This window comes from Pipistrellus hanaki (assembly GCF_964339955.1).
Source record: "Pipistrellus hanaki genome assembly, chromosome: 2".
Classification (NCBI taxonomy): domain Eukaryota; kingdom Metazoa; phylum Chordata; class Mammalia; order Chiroptera; family Vespertilionidae; genus Pipistrellus; species Pipistrellus hanaki.
Window position 1 is genome coordinate 189,789,581 of NC_140504.1, and position 13,469 is coordinate 189,803,049.

The following is a 13,469-nucleotide window of genomic DNA, read 5'->3' on the forward strand; positions in this document are numbered from 1 at the left end:
AAAAACACCATGGCAGGTTTCAACAGTAGACTAGAAGAAGCAGAGGACCGAATTAGCGTGTTAGAAGATAAGGTAGAGAAACAAGTTCAATATGAACAGTAACTGGAGGAAGAAATTTAAAAAGCAGGAAGAGAGCCTAAGGGAGCTTTGGGACAATATAAAACAGAGTAATATACGTATAATAGGGCTGCCAGAAGGGCAAGAAGAGAAGCAAGGATTAGAAAATCTATTTGAAGAATAATAACAGAAAACTTCCCAGATATGGGGAAGAAAAAAAGTTACACAAGTACAGAGAGTCCCAAGCAAGATGAATCCCACAAGACCCACACCAAGACACATTATAATTACAATGGCAAATGTTCACAACAAAGAGAGGATCTTAAAGGCTGCAAGGAGAGAGGGGGGGAGAGAGAGAAAGAGAGAGAGAGAGAGAGAGAGAGAGAGAGAGAGAGAGAGAGAGAGAGAGAGTCAGCCTGTGGACTGAAAGGTCCCAGGTTCAATTCCTATCAAGGGCATGTACCTTAGTTGCAGGCACATCCCCAGTAGGAGGTGTGCAGCAGTCAGCTGATCAATGTTTCTCTCTCATCCATGTTTTTAACTATCTCTCTCCCTTCCTCCCTGTAAAAAATAAAAAATACTTTTTTAATTTTTTTTTTTTTAAAGTGAGGGGTCCAGAGATTCAGAGAACTTGGTTACTATACTAAGTCTCCTCTGGCATTCCCAAGAATGCCTTCCAAATTTATATTACATGTCTAGTCTCTTTATTAATTTACCTCAGCTCCTTCTCCAGGTTCCTGAAACCTTCTAGATGCTGAGAAACACCCCAGCACCTGCAGGTTCCCCTCAGGTATTGTTCTATTAACTCTGCCAACAATGTCACATGACAGATGCTGTTATTATCTGCCCCATCGCACAGAGGGGTAAATAGAGTCAGGACACCGTGGCACTCAGAGTAAAGGGGCCCCTCACAGGCACTGACAGCAAAACTCACAGGCCTCATTCTGCACGTGGCACCTGCCCCGGCCTCTGTGGGCATACCTGCTCCCCTGGGCTCTCCCACACCTCCCCACTTGAGTCAGCAGTGATGCATTGTGGGATGAGGGTCCGCAGTCTCCTCTCTCTCCCGTAACCACTGCACCCATGAAGGGGGTGTGGCCCGATGCACTCACACCCCTCCTCAGGCTCCGCCACACAGCCAGTGTGCCCAGCACAGCCCCGCCCTGTCATCTATGCCTGGGGGCACCCTGCTTCCAACCCTCTCTTCCCTCCTCTTGGCTGCCGGAGCATCTTGTCCCAGCATGGGTATGCGCCCGACACCTCCTTGCTCCAAGCCCTCACTGGCTCCATTGTTCCCCAGACAAACATCAGCAAGGCGTGGCCATATAGTTTATAATGACATTGGTCACCTTATGACAGCGGACGACAGGCCCACACCAAGGGCTCTTGTTCTTGACTCTCCGTCACAAATGGAGAACCCCGCGGTGATGACAGCCGTTCCCACGGAAGGGACCGGCCTCCCTGGCCTTCGGGTGCCCACAGGGGCTCCCATTTGGGGTGGAAAGAGCTGCCTCGTTCTGGGAACTCTAGGCCACCTGCCCATCAGGCTAAGCCAAAGGCTCCCGGTGAGGTCAGTGGAAGGGCAAGGTCCCTGGATAACTTCCCAGTGAATCACAGCCTTCAAGGCTGCCCCATCCCCAGCCCAGCTACCCCGGCTTCCTTTCAGCCCTGCCTGGGTAGCAGGTCCCTCCGACACTGGGCCTTTGCACAGGCTGCTTCTTTAGGTAAATCCTCTCCGCTTCCATCTTCAGCCGGTAAACGTCTTGAGATCCCTGCTAAGTCATTTCTGCCGCAGAGACGCCCTCCCTGACCTCCCGCCCAGATCTGACGCCCTGTTAAACATTCTCATAGCCCCGTGGAACTTACCTCAGTTTGCCATGCTACTTACCTCAGTTTGCAAGCTTCCATTCAGCAGGTAGTCTCTAATGTCTGTCTGTCTGCTGGTCTGTCAGACCAGGAGCGCAGGAATCGTACCCGGTTTTGCTCTCCTGCGTATATGCCCAGCACATAGTAAATCCTCTATCTAGTGTATTGAGAGAACAGGCAGACTCCTCAGGGCACCCCGCTCTGCAGGGAGTCTGCAGGATTCTTCGCGGACACAGCAGGAGAGAGAGGCCCAGCCTGGTGCTGGCACTGCGGGAGCTATGTACGTGCAGTCATCTTGCCGCTGTTATTGTTAGGATGGTGACGACCCAGAGACGGAGGGCAGAGCTCTGTGCCCTCCACTCACCTCTGCCCCAGCCACCCTCCGCTGTGGAGTGAAGACCTGCAGAGTAAGGGGCAATAATCCCACGGAAATGCAGGGGGCCCTGGTGCTTTGGGGTATTGGCTCGGCAGCTGTCTTCTGTGGCCAGGTAAGAAGGGAGGGAGAGAGGGAGGGAAGCACCCAGTATTTCTGGGCCCTCCTACTGGGGCATGGCATCTTGCAAAGGATGAACATGGTTTGTTTCCTTTCCACCTCGTATGGATGATGAAGCGGGGCCCAGAGAGGTGACAGGACTGGCTAAGGTCACACAGCTTCTTTTTTTCTTCTTCTTCTTCTTTTTTGTTAATTGATTTTTTACAGAGAGGAAGGGAGAGGAATAGAGAGTTAGAAACATCAATGAGAGAGAATCATCGATCACTTGCCTCTTATATACCTCCTACTGGGGATGCGCCCGCAACCAAGGTACATGCCCTTGACTGGAATCGAACCTGGGACCTTTCAGTCCGTAGGCCAACGCTCTATCCACTGAGCCAAACCGGCCAGGGCTAAGGTAAGACAGCTTCTGTGGTGGCGCTCACACTCCAGTCCCCGTCTTGCTGATGCAGAGACAATCTGGTGAGAGAACCAGAAAGCCAACCTCATTCCCTGAATGCCTGAAACTCTCTTCCAAATCCAAGCCTGTCCAACATCCCCCCCCCCCCACCTTCAAACATCAGTCAAGGACACGTCCTCCAGGAAGCCCGCCTGGATTTCCCCGCCTGGCTCCGGCCCTACAGCCCTCAGTTTCCTGTCACAGGTACACACACTGGCCAGGCCAGGATTCAAAATGGCTCACAAAGGGATTGTCTCAGACACGCCGCCGCCCTCCCGGGAAACACCCTGCAGCAGCTGCAGGAAGGGCTGTGGGCCAGGCCTGCCCAGGACTCAAAGCTAATCCGTGGCTGTTTAGGAGGCAGCTCCTCCGTGACTCACCGTTTGGCGTTTGTGACAGGCCAGGAGCTGGGGCTGCCACGAGGCGCCCTCATTAAACCAGAAGGCGATGGTGAGCACAGAGGCGCCGCTGACTCACCGCAGCCAGGCCGCCGGCCAGGCTCACCTCTCCGGCCCCTGGGCCCCCAAGTCTGCTCTAAGGGGGTGCGAGCCGGCATGAAGAGTCCCAGGAGGAGCTTCTAGCACGAAGTGGGAGGGGCGGGAGGCAGGTCCGCACCCAAACTTTACTGACTTTACCTTCATGTCAAAAACCTCTCATGCCAAACCTGTGCCAGGGATGCCAGCCTCCGCCTGCCTGCCCTCTCCCAGGGGACACCTCCCAGGACTCCATCCGGGCGGCGGGGAGAGGGAATCCGCCTGCAGTGTGCATCCTGCCTCTCCTCTGCAAGGAGGTCAAGGCCAGTCAGCTCCTGAGAGGGTGCTCTGGCCTGCAGTCAGCTCAGGGCCGCAGCATGGCTTCTGTCATGGGCCCTCTGGAAGGAAGGAAGGAAGGAAGGAAGGAAGGAAGGAAGGAAGGAAGGAAGGAAGGAAGGAAGGGAGGAAGATGCTGTGACCTCATTGGTATGGAGAGAAGTAGAATGCAGACTGGATGATAGTCATTCTTCTGATTTTAAAGAAATGAGAACATTGTGAGGCACCGAAAGGCATTGTGGGTGCTGGGCACTGTTGGCAATTAGTTAAGCCCTTTGATCTGCCTGGCCAGATCCTGCTCACCATGGACGTAGCGTGTGCCTCAGTTTGCCTCTTTGTAGAATGGGCATGAGGTAGCAGTCACCGCGTGGGGCTCTGAGAGCCCCTTGAGACCCACTGAGGGGGGCTGGGCGTGCGGGCTGCACGTGAGCTTCGCACGAAGGAGGCAAGGGTGCGAGGCCTTCTCTCCTCATGACAGGAAAACCAGGCTCTGAGCCAGGAAAGGCCCTGCCAGCGGCCACGTAACAGCCCTGTGGCTCAGTGGTTAGAGTATCAGCCCGTGCACCAAAGGGTGGTGGGTTCAATTCGTAGTCGAGGGCACATGCCTGGGTTGCAGGTCGGTCTCCGACTCCCATCAGGGCATGTGAAGGAGGCAGCTGATTGGTGTCTTTCTCACATCAATGTTTTTCTCTCTCTCTCTCCCCCCGCCTCCCTTCTTCTCTCTTTTCCCCCTTTCCACGGTCTCTAAAAATTGATGGAGAAAATATTCTCAGGCGAGGATTAACAAACAAACAAAGCCACGCGGTAAATGGTGGATGAAGCAGCTCCCAGGCCCCACACGCGGACGGAAGTGGTTGGTCGAGTTATCCCAGTCCCAGGCCAGGAAGAGGGAGGGCTGGCAGGAGGGAGACGCCAGGCCGTGTCTGGCCTCAGTTCTGATGAGTGGCCTGGAGGGAGGGGCAGCTGCCGGCATCCCAGGGCTGTGAGTGCAGGGCCCGTGGGATCTGGCATTTCTCCCCAGGACAGGGCCTCCCTCTCCTCTCCCCTCTGACCGGGCAGCAGCTCGCCGGGGGGACAAGCTGGGCTGGGGGCCACTGTCTCCCCGACCCAGCCCCAGTGACAGCAGCAAGCTGGAATGCGGGTTCCGCTGACTCAGGCCCCCTCTCGGGCAGCCACACTGCCCAGCCCGGGGCTGGGGAACTTGGGGAGACAGGACTCACATCTGGGAGCGTTTTCACTGCTCACAGACCACAGGAGCCTCCCCAGGACAGAACAGGACAGAAAACCCCGGAGCTCAGCCGGCCAGCTCCCAGGCTTCGGCTGCAGGTTCTCAGACAGAGGCCGCCCAGGCCCGGGGGTCCTGCGGGGGTCCAGCTGCTCTGGGCTTCCCTCTGGGCAGCAGGGAGGCCGGGGTGAGGTGCAGGCGGGTGGAAGGCCCGCTGGAGCAGCCAGTGCAGGGAGAAAGGACCGACGTGGCATCCCAGGCCACGTGAGCGCCTCTCTGGGCCTCAGTTGCTGCATCAGTAAAACAGGGTGAGAACAAATACCCAGAATGCAAAGCCCCTGGCACAGCCCCTGCCCGCCGGTCAGGAGCCCCGGGGGGGTGGGGAAGGGGCGTGGAGATGGACGGCAGGGCCTGGGAACAGAGCCACAGCGGCCCCTCCCCCGCCTCGGCCTGTCAGACCTGGAAGTGTTTGCTCACGGGGCACTCAGGGGTTAATGATGGGGAGTGGACAGGGCCCGGGTATTTAACTATTGAGGGAGCGCCAGCCGCAGACCAGAGGGGCCCCTGCTCACCTCCTCCTTCTCCGCAGCCCAGCTCCCGGCTCCCGGCTCCCGGCCCTGCTCACCGCCCTCCCCCACGATGAAGCCTCCCCCCCTTCTGGCCTTCCTGGGCCTCCTGGGTAAGTGACCTCTGTGACCTCCTGACCCAGCCAGGAGCCCCAACCTCCCGGGGCCCGCCCTGGGAGGGTGTGGCGGGTCATCCTGAGGCCCTTGATCCAGCACTGACCATTGGGGAGCACTGACCAGTGGGGAGGAGGGATGCCTCGGAGATGGCCTGGGGGCAAGAGAAAGGAGCCGGCTGAGACCCCACGCAGCACACACGGGGCTCCGTCACCCACACTCCACCTCCCACCCTCACGTCCACGGTGGAAGGATCTGGAGGAACTGGGGGAGGTCCAGGGGGTCAGGAAGCCCAGCTGGTGGCATCCGGTGGCACTGGGTGGGAACAGGGCGCATCTGGGGGCGCAGGCCTGCCACCTGGGGGAGGAGCAGGACCCGGGAGACACTAGGGGAGCAGTGGGGTTATCCGGGGAGGTGGCAGAGGGGAGCGGAGGGGATTGGGTGCAGTGACTCGAGGGGGAGGGGAGGAGACTCAGGGGCCATGGCTGTCACGGAGGTATTATTACTGATCGGCGTGATGGATGTTGGGAGGGAGGTGCTGGGGACACGAGGCTAACTGGACAGCCGGAGAGCTGTCTGACTGGGATGGGAGGGGACCTCCGGGGACGCTCAGGGCACCGCCCGCCCCGCAGTGGCCCTGGCCGGCGGGAACCTGGTCCAGTTCGGGGTGATGATTGAGAAGGTGACCGGGAAGTCCGCGCTGCAGTACAACGACTACGGCTGCTACTGCGGCATCGGCGGCTCGCACTGGCCGGTGGACCCCACGGACTGGTGAGCAGGGAGGGGGGACCCCGTCTGGGGGGTGGGGGGAGCTGGGGGAGCATCCCTGGAGGAGGGAGGAGCCGAGCCACCCGGAAAGCGGGGCTGACAGCTCCTGGGAGCCCCCCAGCAGGCCCCGTGACCCTTCCAGGTGCTGCCACGCCCACGACTGCTGCTACGGGCGCCTGCAGAAGCGGGGCTGCGAGCCCAAGCTGGAGCGGTACCTCTTCTCCGCCAGCAGGAGCAACATCCTCTGCTGTGAGTGCCGGGAGGGGCGGGGTCTCCCGCCACCGCCGACCGGGAGAGGCGTGCCCCCCCACCTGCCCCGCCTGGCGCCCAATCCACAGAGCCCTGGCCTCGGCGCTCCCCCATCCCCACCCAGAGGCCTCCTGCTCCAGCGGCTCGGAGGGGAGCCAGGGGCAGAGCTGAGCCAGGCCCCTGAGGAGCCGGACCCACACACCCTCCCCAGGCCTGGCGGCAGCTCTGGGTAAACCCAGGACAGAGCCTCAGGGACGGGCCCAGGCAGGGAGCTGAGGCTCTGATTGGGACAGCAGACCCCGTGCCCGAAGGCTACCCTCACTCCCCCTGGGGCTGCCAGGCTGGGCCCACGTGCTCAGCTCTGCCAGGCCCAAGGCCCACCAGGACCAGCTCCCTTTCCTCCGGTCCCCACCCTGAGAGGCAGCCCGAACAACGTCAGAGTGCGAGGGCTTCACGCAGCCCAGCCCCTGGGCGCCCTGCGAACCCAAACCCAGCCATCTCCCAGCTGCAAAGCGGGGAGGCCTGGAGGGAGGGCAGGTGCCGTGTGGGGCGCAGGGGGGGCCACAGCAGACTCAGCTCAGACCCCGGGTTTGTGCTGGGGGAGGGCAGAGCCAGGACCACCGCCGCCGGGGACAGATCTGGCTGTTTCTTGCTCCCGCAGCCTTCTGCTCGGCGAGGCGGCTTTGTGAGGGAGTGAGCTCCCCGTCCTGGGGTGCCTGCAAGGCCAGATGCCCCCGTCAGGGCTGTGCTGGGAGGTGTCAGGGGGGAAGACACAGGCGTGGGGCTGGGCACCCCCGGAGGCCGCTGCCTCCTCATCTATCAAATGGAGGTGGTCACACTCACTCGCCCAGCTCCGGCCCAGCTCCTGCAGGAACCAGCCTAAAGAACGGGCTCGGCCCTTAAGCCCCTTCCAACTCCGAGTTTTGCTGAAATGGTAGCACGAAAAGTGGAGAGCGACGGCCGAGGGGGAAAGAGCGGGCGTTCCTGAGCGGTGGGCGTGTTCCTGGGACAGAGAGGAGCCGGAGCCGACAGAGGGGCAGACGGGCGGGAGGGAGCGAGGCTTAGGGCCCTGGGGCCTGGTACCAGCTCTGCTCCGCCTGGGGGTGGGCACACACGTGGAGGGGGGTGGGTAAGGTAAATGTCAGAGGATCGGGCTCCGTCCACTCAGACACAAGCACAGATGGGGGCCCAGCTTCAGGCCCCATGGCCTCCAGTCTGCGCGCAGGCTGCTCTGGGGTTGGGTGGCTGTCATTGGCAATTTTCCTCTCTGCTTGATGGCTGCAATCCACCGTCAGCAGTACTCCACACGGGGCGGGAGCTGCCTAGAAATCCCCTGGCACCCCTCCCCCGGCCTCTCCCGCCCCCGCCCCCCCCCACTGCTCCCACAGATGAGTTAGTGGGCCAGCTGCAGGGTGGAAGCAGGTGGGGGGAAGGGGAGGGCAGAGGGGCGAGCTGGGGGAGGAGGGACAAGCTGGCAGCCTCCCAGCGCCCTGGCCGGGCAGCCCTCCTGTGTCCGCCCTCTCTCACCATCCCTGTGACACCCCCATGAGAATGAGCTTCCGGCAGGACAGGGTGAGAACGTGGGCCGGAGCTCGGGTCCCTGACTCGCCTTGTCCCCGCAGCCGGCAGAACCACCTGCCAGCAAGAGACCTGCGAGTGTGACAGGACGGCAGCACTCTGCTTTCGCCAGAACCTGGACACCTATGACCGCAAATACGCCCACTATCCCAACAGGCTGTGCACAGGCCCCACCCCCCCCTGCTGAGGCCGCGCCCCTCCTCCCTGTGGCCTTCCGAGGCCCCGCCTCCCGCTGCTGCAGCCCCAGGCCTGGGGAACATTGGCACCAAAGGCCCTCCTTCTGGAACATTCCTTTCCTGCAAACCCATCCCGCCCTGAGGATGCCCATAGTGTGGCCTAGACCATTGCTGGCCTCCCAGGCCATGTACCCTTTAGGAAGAGGCAGGCCCCAGAAGCTTCAGCACCCAGAAGATTCTATAATCTACCCCTGGACTCTCAGTTCCCTCTTCTAACTGAATGCTTCCCATCCTATATAATAAAGAGGTAATATGCAAATTAACCCTCACGCCCTCACAAGATGGCTGCCTACAACTAAACAACTGAACAAGCAGGCTGCATGGGGTGACCAGGCCGGTAGAGGGGTTAGTGAGGGATGACTAAACGACAACAGCAGGCTGCAAGGGGCAACTCAGCTGGGGGGGGGGGGGGGGACAGGAGGGGAAACCAAGCTGGCAGGTGGGGGCAGTTGGGCGCAACTAGGCCAGCAGGGGGGGTCAGTTGGGGGCAACCAGGCCGGCAGGCAGGGTAGTAAAAGGCGACCAGGCCACTGATGGGGTGGTGGTGGTGGGCTCTTAGGGGCAACTGGGCTGGTGCAGGGGGGCAGTTGGGAGTGACCAAGCTGGTGGGGACGGGCAGTTGGAGGCGATTAGGCTGGCAGGGGGCAGTGAGGGGCGAATAGGCCAACAGCAGGGGGGCAGTTAAGAGTGACCAGGCCAGCATGGAGGGGTAAGCAACCAGGCTGGTAGGGGGGGCAGTTAGGAGTGATCAGGTCAGCACGCAGAGGCAGTGAGGGGTGATCAGGCTGGCATGAGGGGGAGGGGGCAGTTAGGGATGACCAGGCAGGCAGGCAGGTGAGCGATTAGAAGGCAGTGGTCCAGGATTATGAGAGGGATGTCCAAATGCCAGTTTAGGCCCAATCCCTGGGATCAGGCCTAAATCAGCCGTCAGACATTCCTCAAGGGATCCCAGATTGGAGATGGTGCAGACTGGGCTGAGAGGATCCCCAAACCCCCCACACGAATTTTGTGCACCAAGCTTCTAGTAATTCTAATATTCTCAGATTCTATCTTTATAGAATTTGATTTTATTCACTCATTCATTCTTTTTTTGAGCACCACCCATGTTGGGCAGTGAGCTAAGCACTGGGAAGCAGCTGGAACAAACCAGTAAGGGTGGCCCCTGCATGCGATTCCAACATTCTGTCCTTTTGAAAACCCAATTGATAGACCTGGGGGCTCTCGCCCTGCAAGGAGGTGTAGCAATAGTGCCCTCTTGTGAACATTCTGAGAACAGCACCCTAATAAGGAATTAGCTACAACAGTGCCATCTTGTGGACATGGACATTAGGACAACTGCCTAGTAAGTGGGTCAGTCACAATAGCGCACTCTGATGGACATTCTGAGGACAGCACTCTAGGAAGGGATTAGTCACCATAGAGTTCTCTGGAGACATTCTGAGAACAGTAAATTAGTAAGATATTAGTTACAATAACATTCTTTGGTGACATTTTCAAGACAGTACCCTAGTAAGGGGTTAGCTGCAATAATGCCCTCTTGTGGACATCCTGAGAATGGCACCCCAGTAAGGTATTAACTTGCAATACTGCCCTTTTGTGGGCCTTCTAAGAATGGTACCCTAGTAATGAATCCTGGAAGTCTAAAAACCTATTAGACAGAGAGGGCTCTCAAAGCCTTTGGCATTTACCAGGCACTGTTCTATATAATTTTTTAAAGGATATTTTTATTGACTTCAGAGAGGAAGGGAGAGGGAGAGTGAGATACAGAATCATTGATTGGCTGCCTCCTGCACATCCCCTACTGGGGATCAAGTATGCAACCCAGGCATGTGCTGTTGCTCTATCCACTGAGCCAAACCAGCTAGAGCCATAATTTTTAATTCATTGAAAGGAAGGGAGGAATGGAGGGAAGGAAATGGGGAAGGGAAGGGAGGGGAAGGTCAGAGATAGGGACTACGTCAATACTGGAGAAGGGACTGTGTTGCCTGATTGTTTCATATCTTGCCTCTCCAATTTTGATGACAAGACTGGTATTGGTTTTGCTTTTGTTCTCACTTAGTCCCCAACAAAGCTATTAACGAAGAGCTCAGTTAAAGAGCTTGCTTGGCATTCAGAGTTCGATTATGATTCCACGGACAATTGCCTGCTCCTTTGGGGTTCTCTGCAGTGTCGCTGCTAGACAACGGAATGCTGTCTTAGAAGTTCACTCCTCCATAAGCTTTTCTACAAACTTGTGTTCCTGGCTCCTTGCCGAATGCTGATGTGTCCAACGAGCAGGCACGCCCCGGTTATTCCACACCGTAAATGCTGTGACAGCTCAGACTGGCGTTTCAGAGCCCAGGGCTCTTCCCACCGTCCTCCATCCAGTCTCCATCTGTCCACTGATGCCACCTTCGCCTTTTGGCAGCTTGACTTCCATCACGTCACTCCTCCGCCACTGAACCGTCGGTAGCTCCCCATTGTTGCCAAACCCTGGCAGTCAAGCTTGGTGCCATCTGCCTTGCCAGCCTTGTTTATCCAGCTATTTCTCGATGCTTCCCGCCATTCCAGAGCACACCCTCTGCTCTCCTGCCTTCACACCTCTGTCCAGTAGCTTCCTTCCACCTAAAGCTTCCGTGTTCACAGGCTCCCTGTCCCATGTTCAGGTCCACACGGGGTAGGACACATCTCCGATGCCGCCTTTCCCTAACGCTTTTCCATCAGGAGGATCCGCCCTCCTCTGAACAGCCGAGCAAGGTGTTCATCCCTCCCCTGGTTTTCATCCTTCCCTGGTGTTGCTCGCCCGTTATCTGAGTTCCGGGGTTGGGTTCCTATACACTGTACAGGAACCCAGTGGAGGCAGATTGCCCTGGGTTCAAACCTTTGTAAAATGATGACAGAACCACCAGCCTAAGGGTAGCTTTAAGGGTCAAATAAGATGATGTACGTATTCAAAGTGCCTGGAGCATCTAGCCTAGGTCACTTGACGTATCTTGCCTCCCCTGCTGTCTCCATCACACGGTAGATGCTAAATAAATTCTGTCCCTACTGATCACTGGAACTGTTTCAGGGAAGTGGCATCATGCATATGGTAAATAGTATGCTAATACTTCAATAGCCCTCTGGCTCGCTATTCTGTTCATTTATCTTAAGTGGACACACATTTGAAAGTCATTAACCCTCAGTGCCCTGAGCGGATGCCCCAGGGACAGAGGCAAAACCGGCTGCCGGAGAGCGAGCGCACAGAATTCTCCTGGAGGGCTGCTGCCTGTGGCGGTGGCCAAGGTCACAGGCACGCACGGGCCAGCTCCTGACAGAGACACCGTCAGAATACGCACTCACGATCTTTGGAATCCACGCAGCACATGACCAGCATTTGTAGCTCAGCCTCTCTCTCCACATGAATTGCACATCCTTAGTCAATTCTGTCCTAAGCACGTGGGCCGGCCGGCTCTAGTTTTATTTATGCTGGTCTTTCTGTCCAAAATGACTTTGTCCCCATTTTCACATCCCATCCCCCTTCCATGCCCGGTCCAACGTCATGTCCTCCAAGGAGCCTTCCTGGAGCTCCTCTGAACTCACAGCCCTCCCCCACCCCCCATCAGCCCTTCTTCAATGGCCTGTGTCTCCCCACTTTCACGCAGGTCCAATGCCCAGCCATGAGGACCCTCACACAGCACAGGTGCAGTCAATGCGGACGGGGCCTGGATGTCTGGGTGGGTGAACGAACTGCATAAAAACCGAGTCTCTTGAGATACCCAAGTCCCTCAGCCGCAGGGAGGTCCAGATCCCGCCTCTGGGGTGGAACGTGTTCCTTCTGCCACGCCGGAATCGAGGCAGCGGCAGGACTCTTGCTCCTTTACAACCACAAAAGCTCACCATGGCCCCAGTGCCCGCAGCGGGCAACCAGAGCCACACTGGCGCAGGGCACCTACTATGGGGATTGCACCTCAAGGCACATGCACTTGTGTGCACTGGGGAAGGGCTCTGAGGTGCCCCCGTGACGTGGGAGCTCTACCTAGATTCCCAGCTCGGCTTTCTCTAGGCACCAGGAGCAGTTACCAAGAGACAACGCCCCCATGGTGTGTCACCTTTGGCTTCATCAACTGCCACTCAGCCCAGAGGGAAGCGTGGTAATAAGTCTTATGTTCTGATTATTCCCGACGGGCCCAAGTACATCCCTGTCCTTAGACTTCCGCTCTCATCCACAACCTTTCCGGTCCCAGACCAGGCAGCAGGCCCCTCCACCACCACCCAACCTGTCAGGGGGCCCTCAGCCCCAGCTGAACCCTCAACAGAGAATTAAGGAGGCCACAAAAGTAGTCTCAGGCAGGATGTTTCTAGAAGAACCGCAGGTTTACCGGGTCCGGAGTCTGGGTCCCATGGGCTCTGGACCCTGACAGCGGGCATGCCCCCAGGTCTCTGGGTCACGGGATGCGGTGAAAACCACACACACACAGGAGGAAGAACCCCCTGTTCTAGATACTCTGTATCATCGAGGTCACACGGAGCCCACTCGAAGGCTCCCTGATGCACAGAAACCAGAGGGAGAGCGTGGGAGTCTCGGGTTGGGAGGCCAAGGCGAGGCCTGGTGAACTGTCTTGACCTCAGGGTGACCAGAGCCCTGGTGCGGGCTGGGCCCTGCTGGAGGCGCTGAGGATTCTCCTCCCTCTGCTTTTTTTTTTCTTTTCTTTTCTTAATATATATTTTATTGATTTTTCACAGAGAGTAAGAGAGGGATAGTTAGAAACATCGATGAGAGAGAATCTTCGATCAGCTGCCTCTTGCACACCCCCTACAGGGGATGTGCCTGCAACTAAGGTTCATGCCCTTGACCGGAATCGAATCTGGGACCTTTCAGTCCATAGGCCAATGCTCTATCCACTGAGCCAAACCGGTTTGGGCCTCCCTCTGCTTTTTTGTGGCCACCCCCCACCCCTACTCCCACCCCCGCCACTTCGGAGGACGTCTAGGTGAGTCACTGCTGTCTGAGTGTCTAGCCCCCTCCTAGAATGGATCAGCCTGACCCTTGGAGTTCTGGAGACCCCAGGTGGCAGCCACAGAGAGCTGCCCCGGATTTCAATGCTCCG

General features: G+C 57.9%; 1 protein-coding gene across 2 annotated transcripts; it reads left to right on the plus strand.

Annotated features, from left to right (window-relative positions):
* The first annotated feature begins 4,769 nt into the window (after positions 1-4,769).
* On the plus strand, positions 4,770-8,663 carry PLA2G2E (phospholipase A2 group IIE). 2 transcript variants are annotated; one of them, XM_084875186.1, is made up of 5 exons: positions 4,770-4,990; positions 5,479-5,568; positions 6,202-6,340; positions 6,480-6,586; positions 8,209-8,663. In XM_084875186.1, the coding sequence occupies exons 2-5, from the start codon at positions 5,529-5,531 to the stop codon at positions 8,349-8,351; spliced, it is 429 nt and encodes a 142-aa protein (XP_084731312.1). In that variant the 5' UTR covers positions 4,770-4,990; positions 5,479-5,528; the 3' UTR covers positions 8,352-8,663. The 2 variants fall into 2 exon arrangements, with proteins under 2 accessions (XP_084731312.1, XP_084731311.1); XM_084875185.1 differs by having other exon boundaries at positions 4,771-5,197.
* Positions 8,664-13,469: the final 4,806 nt, after the last annotated feature.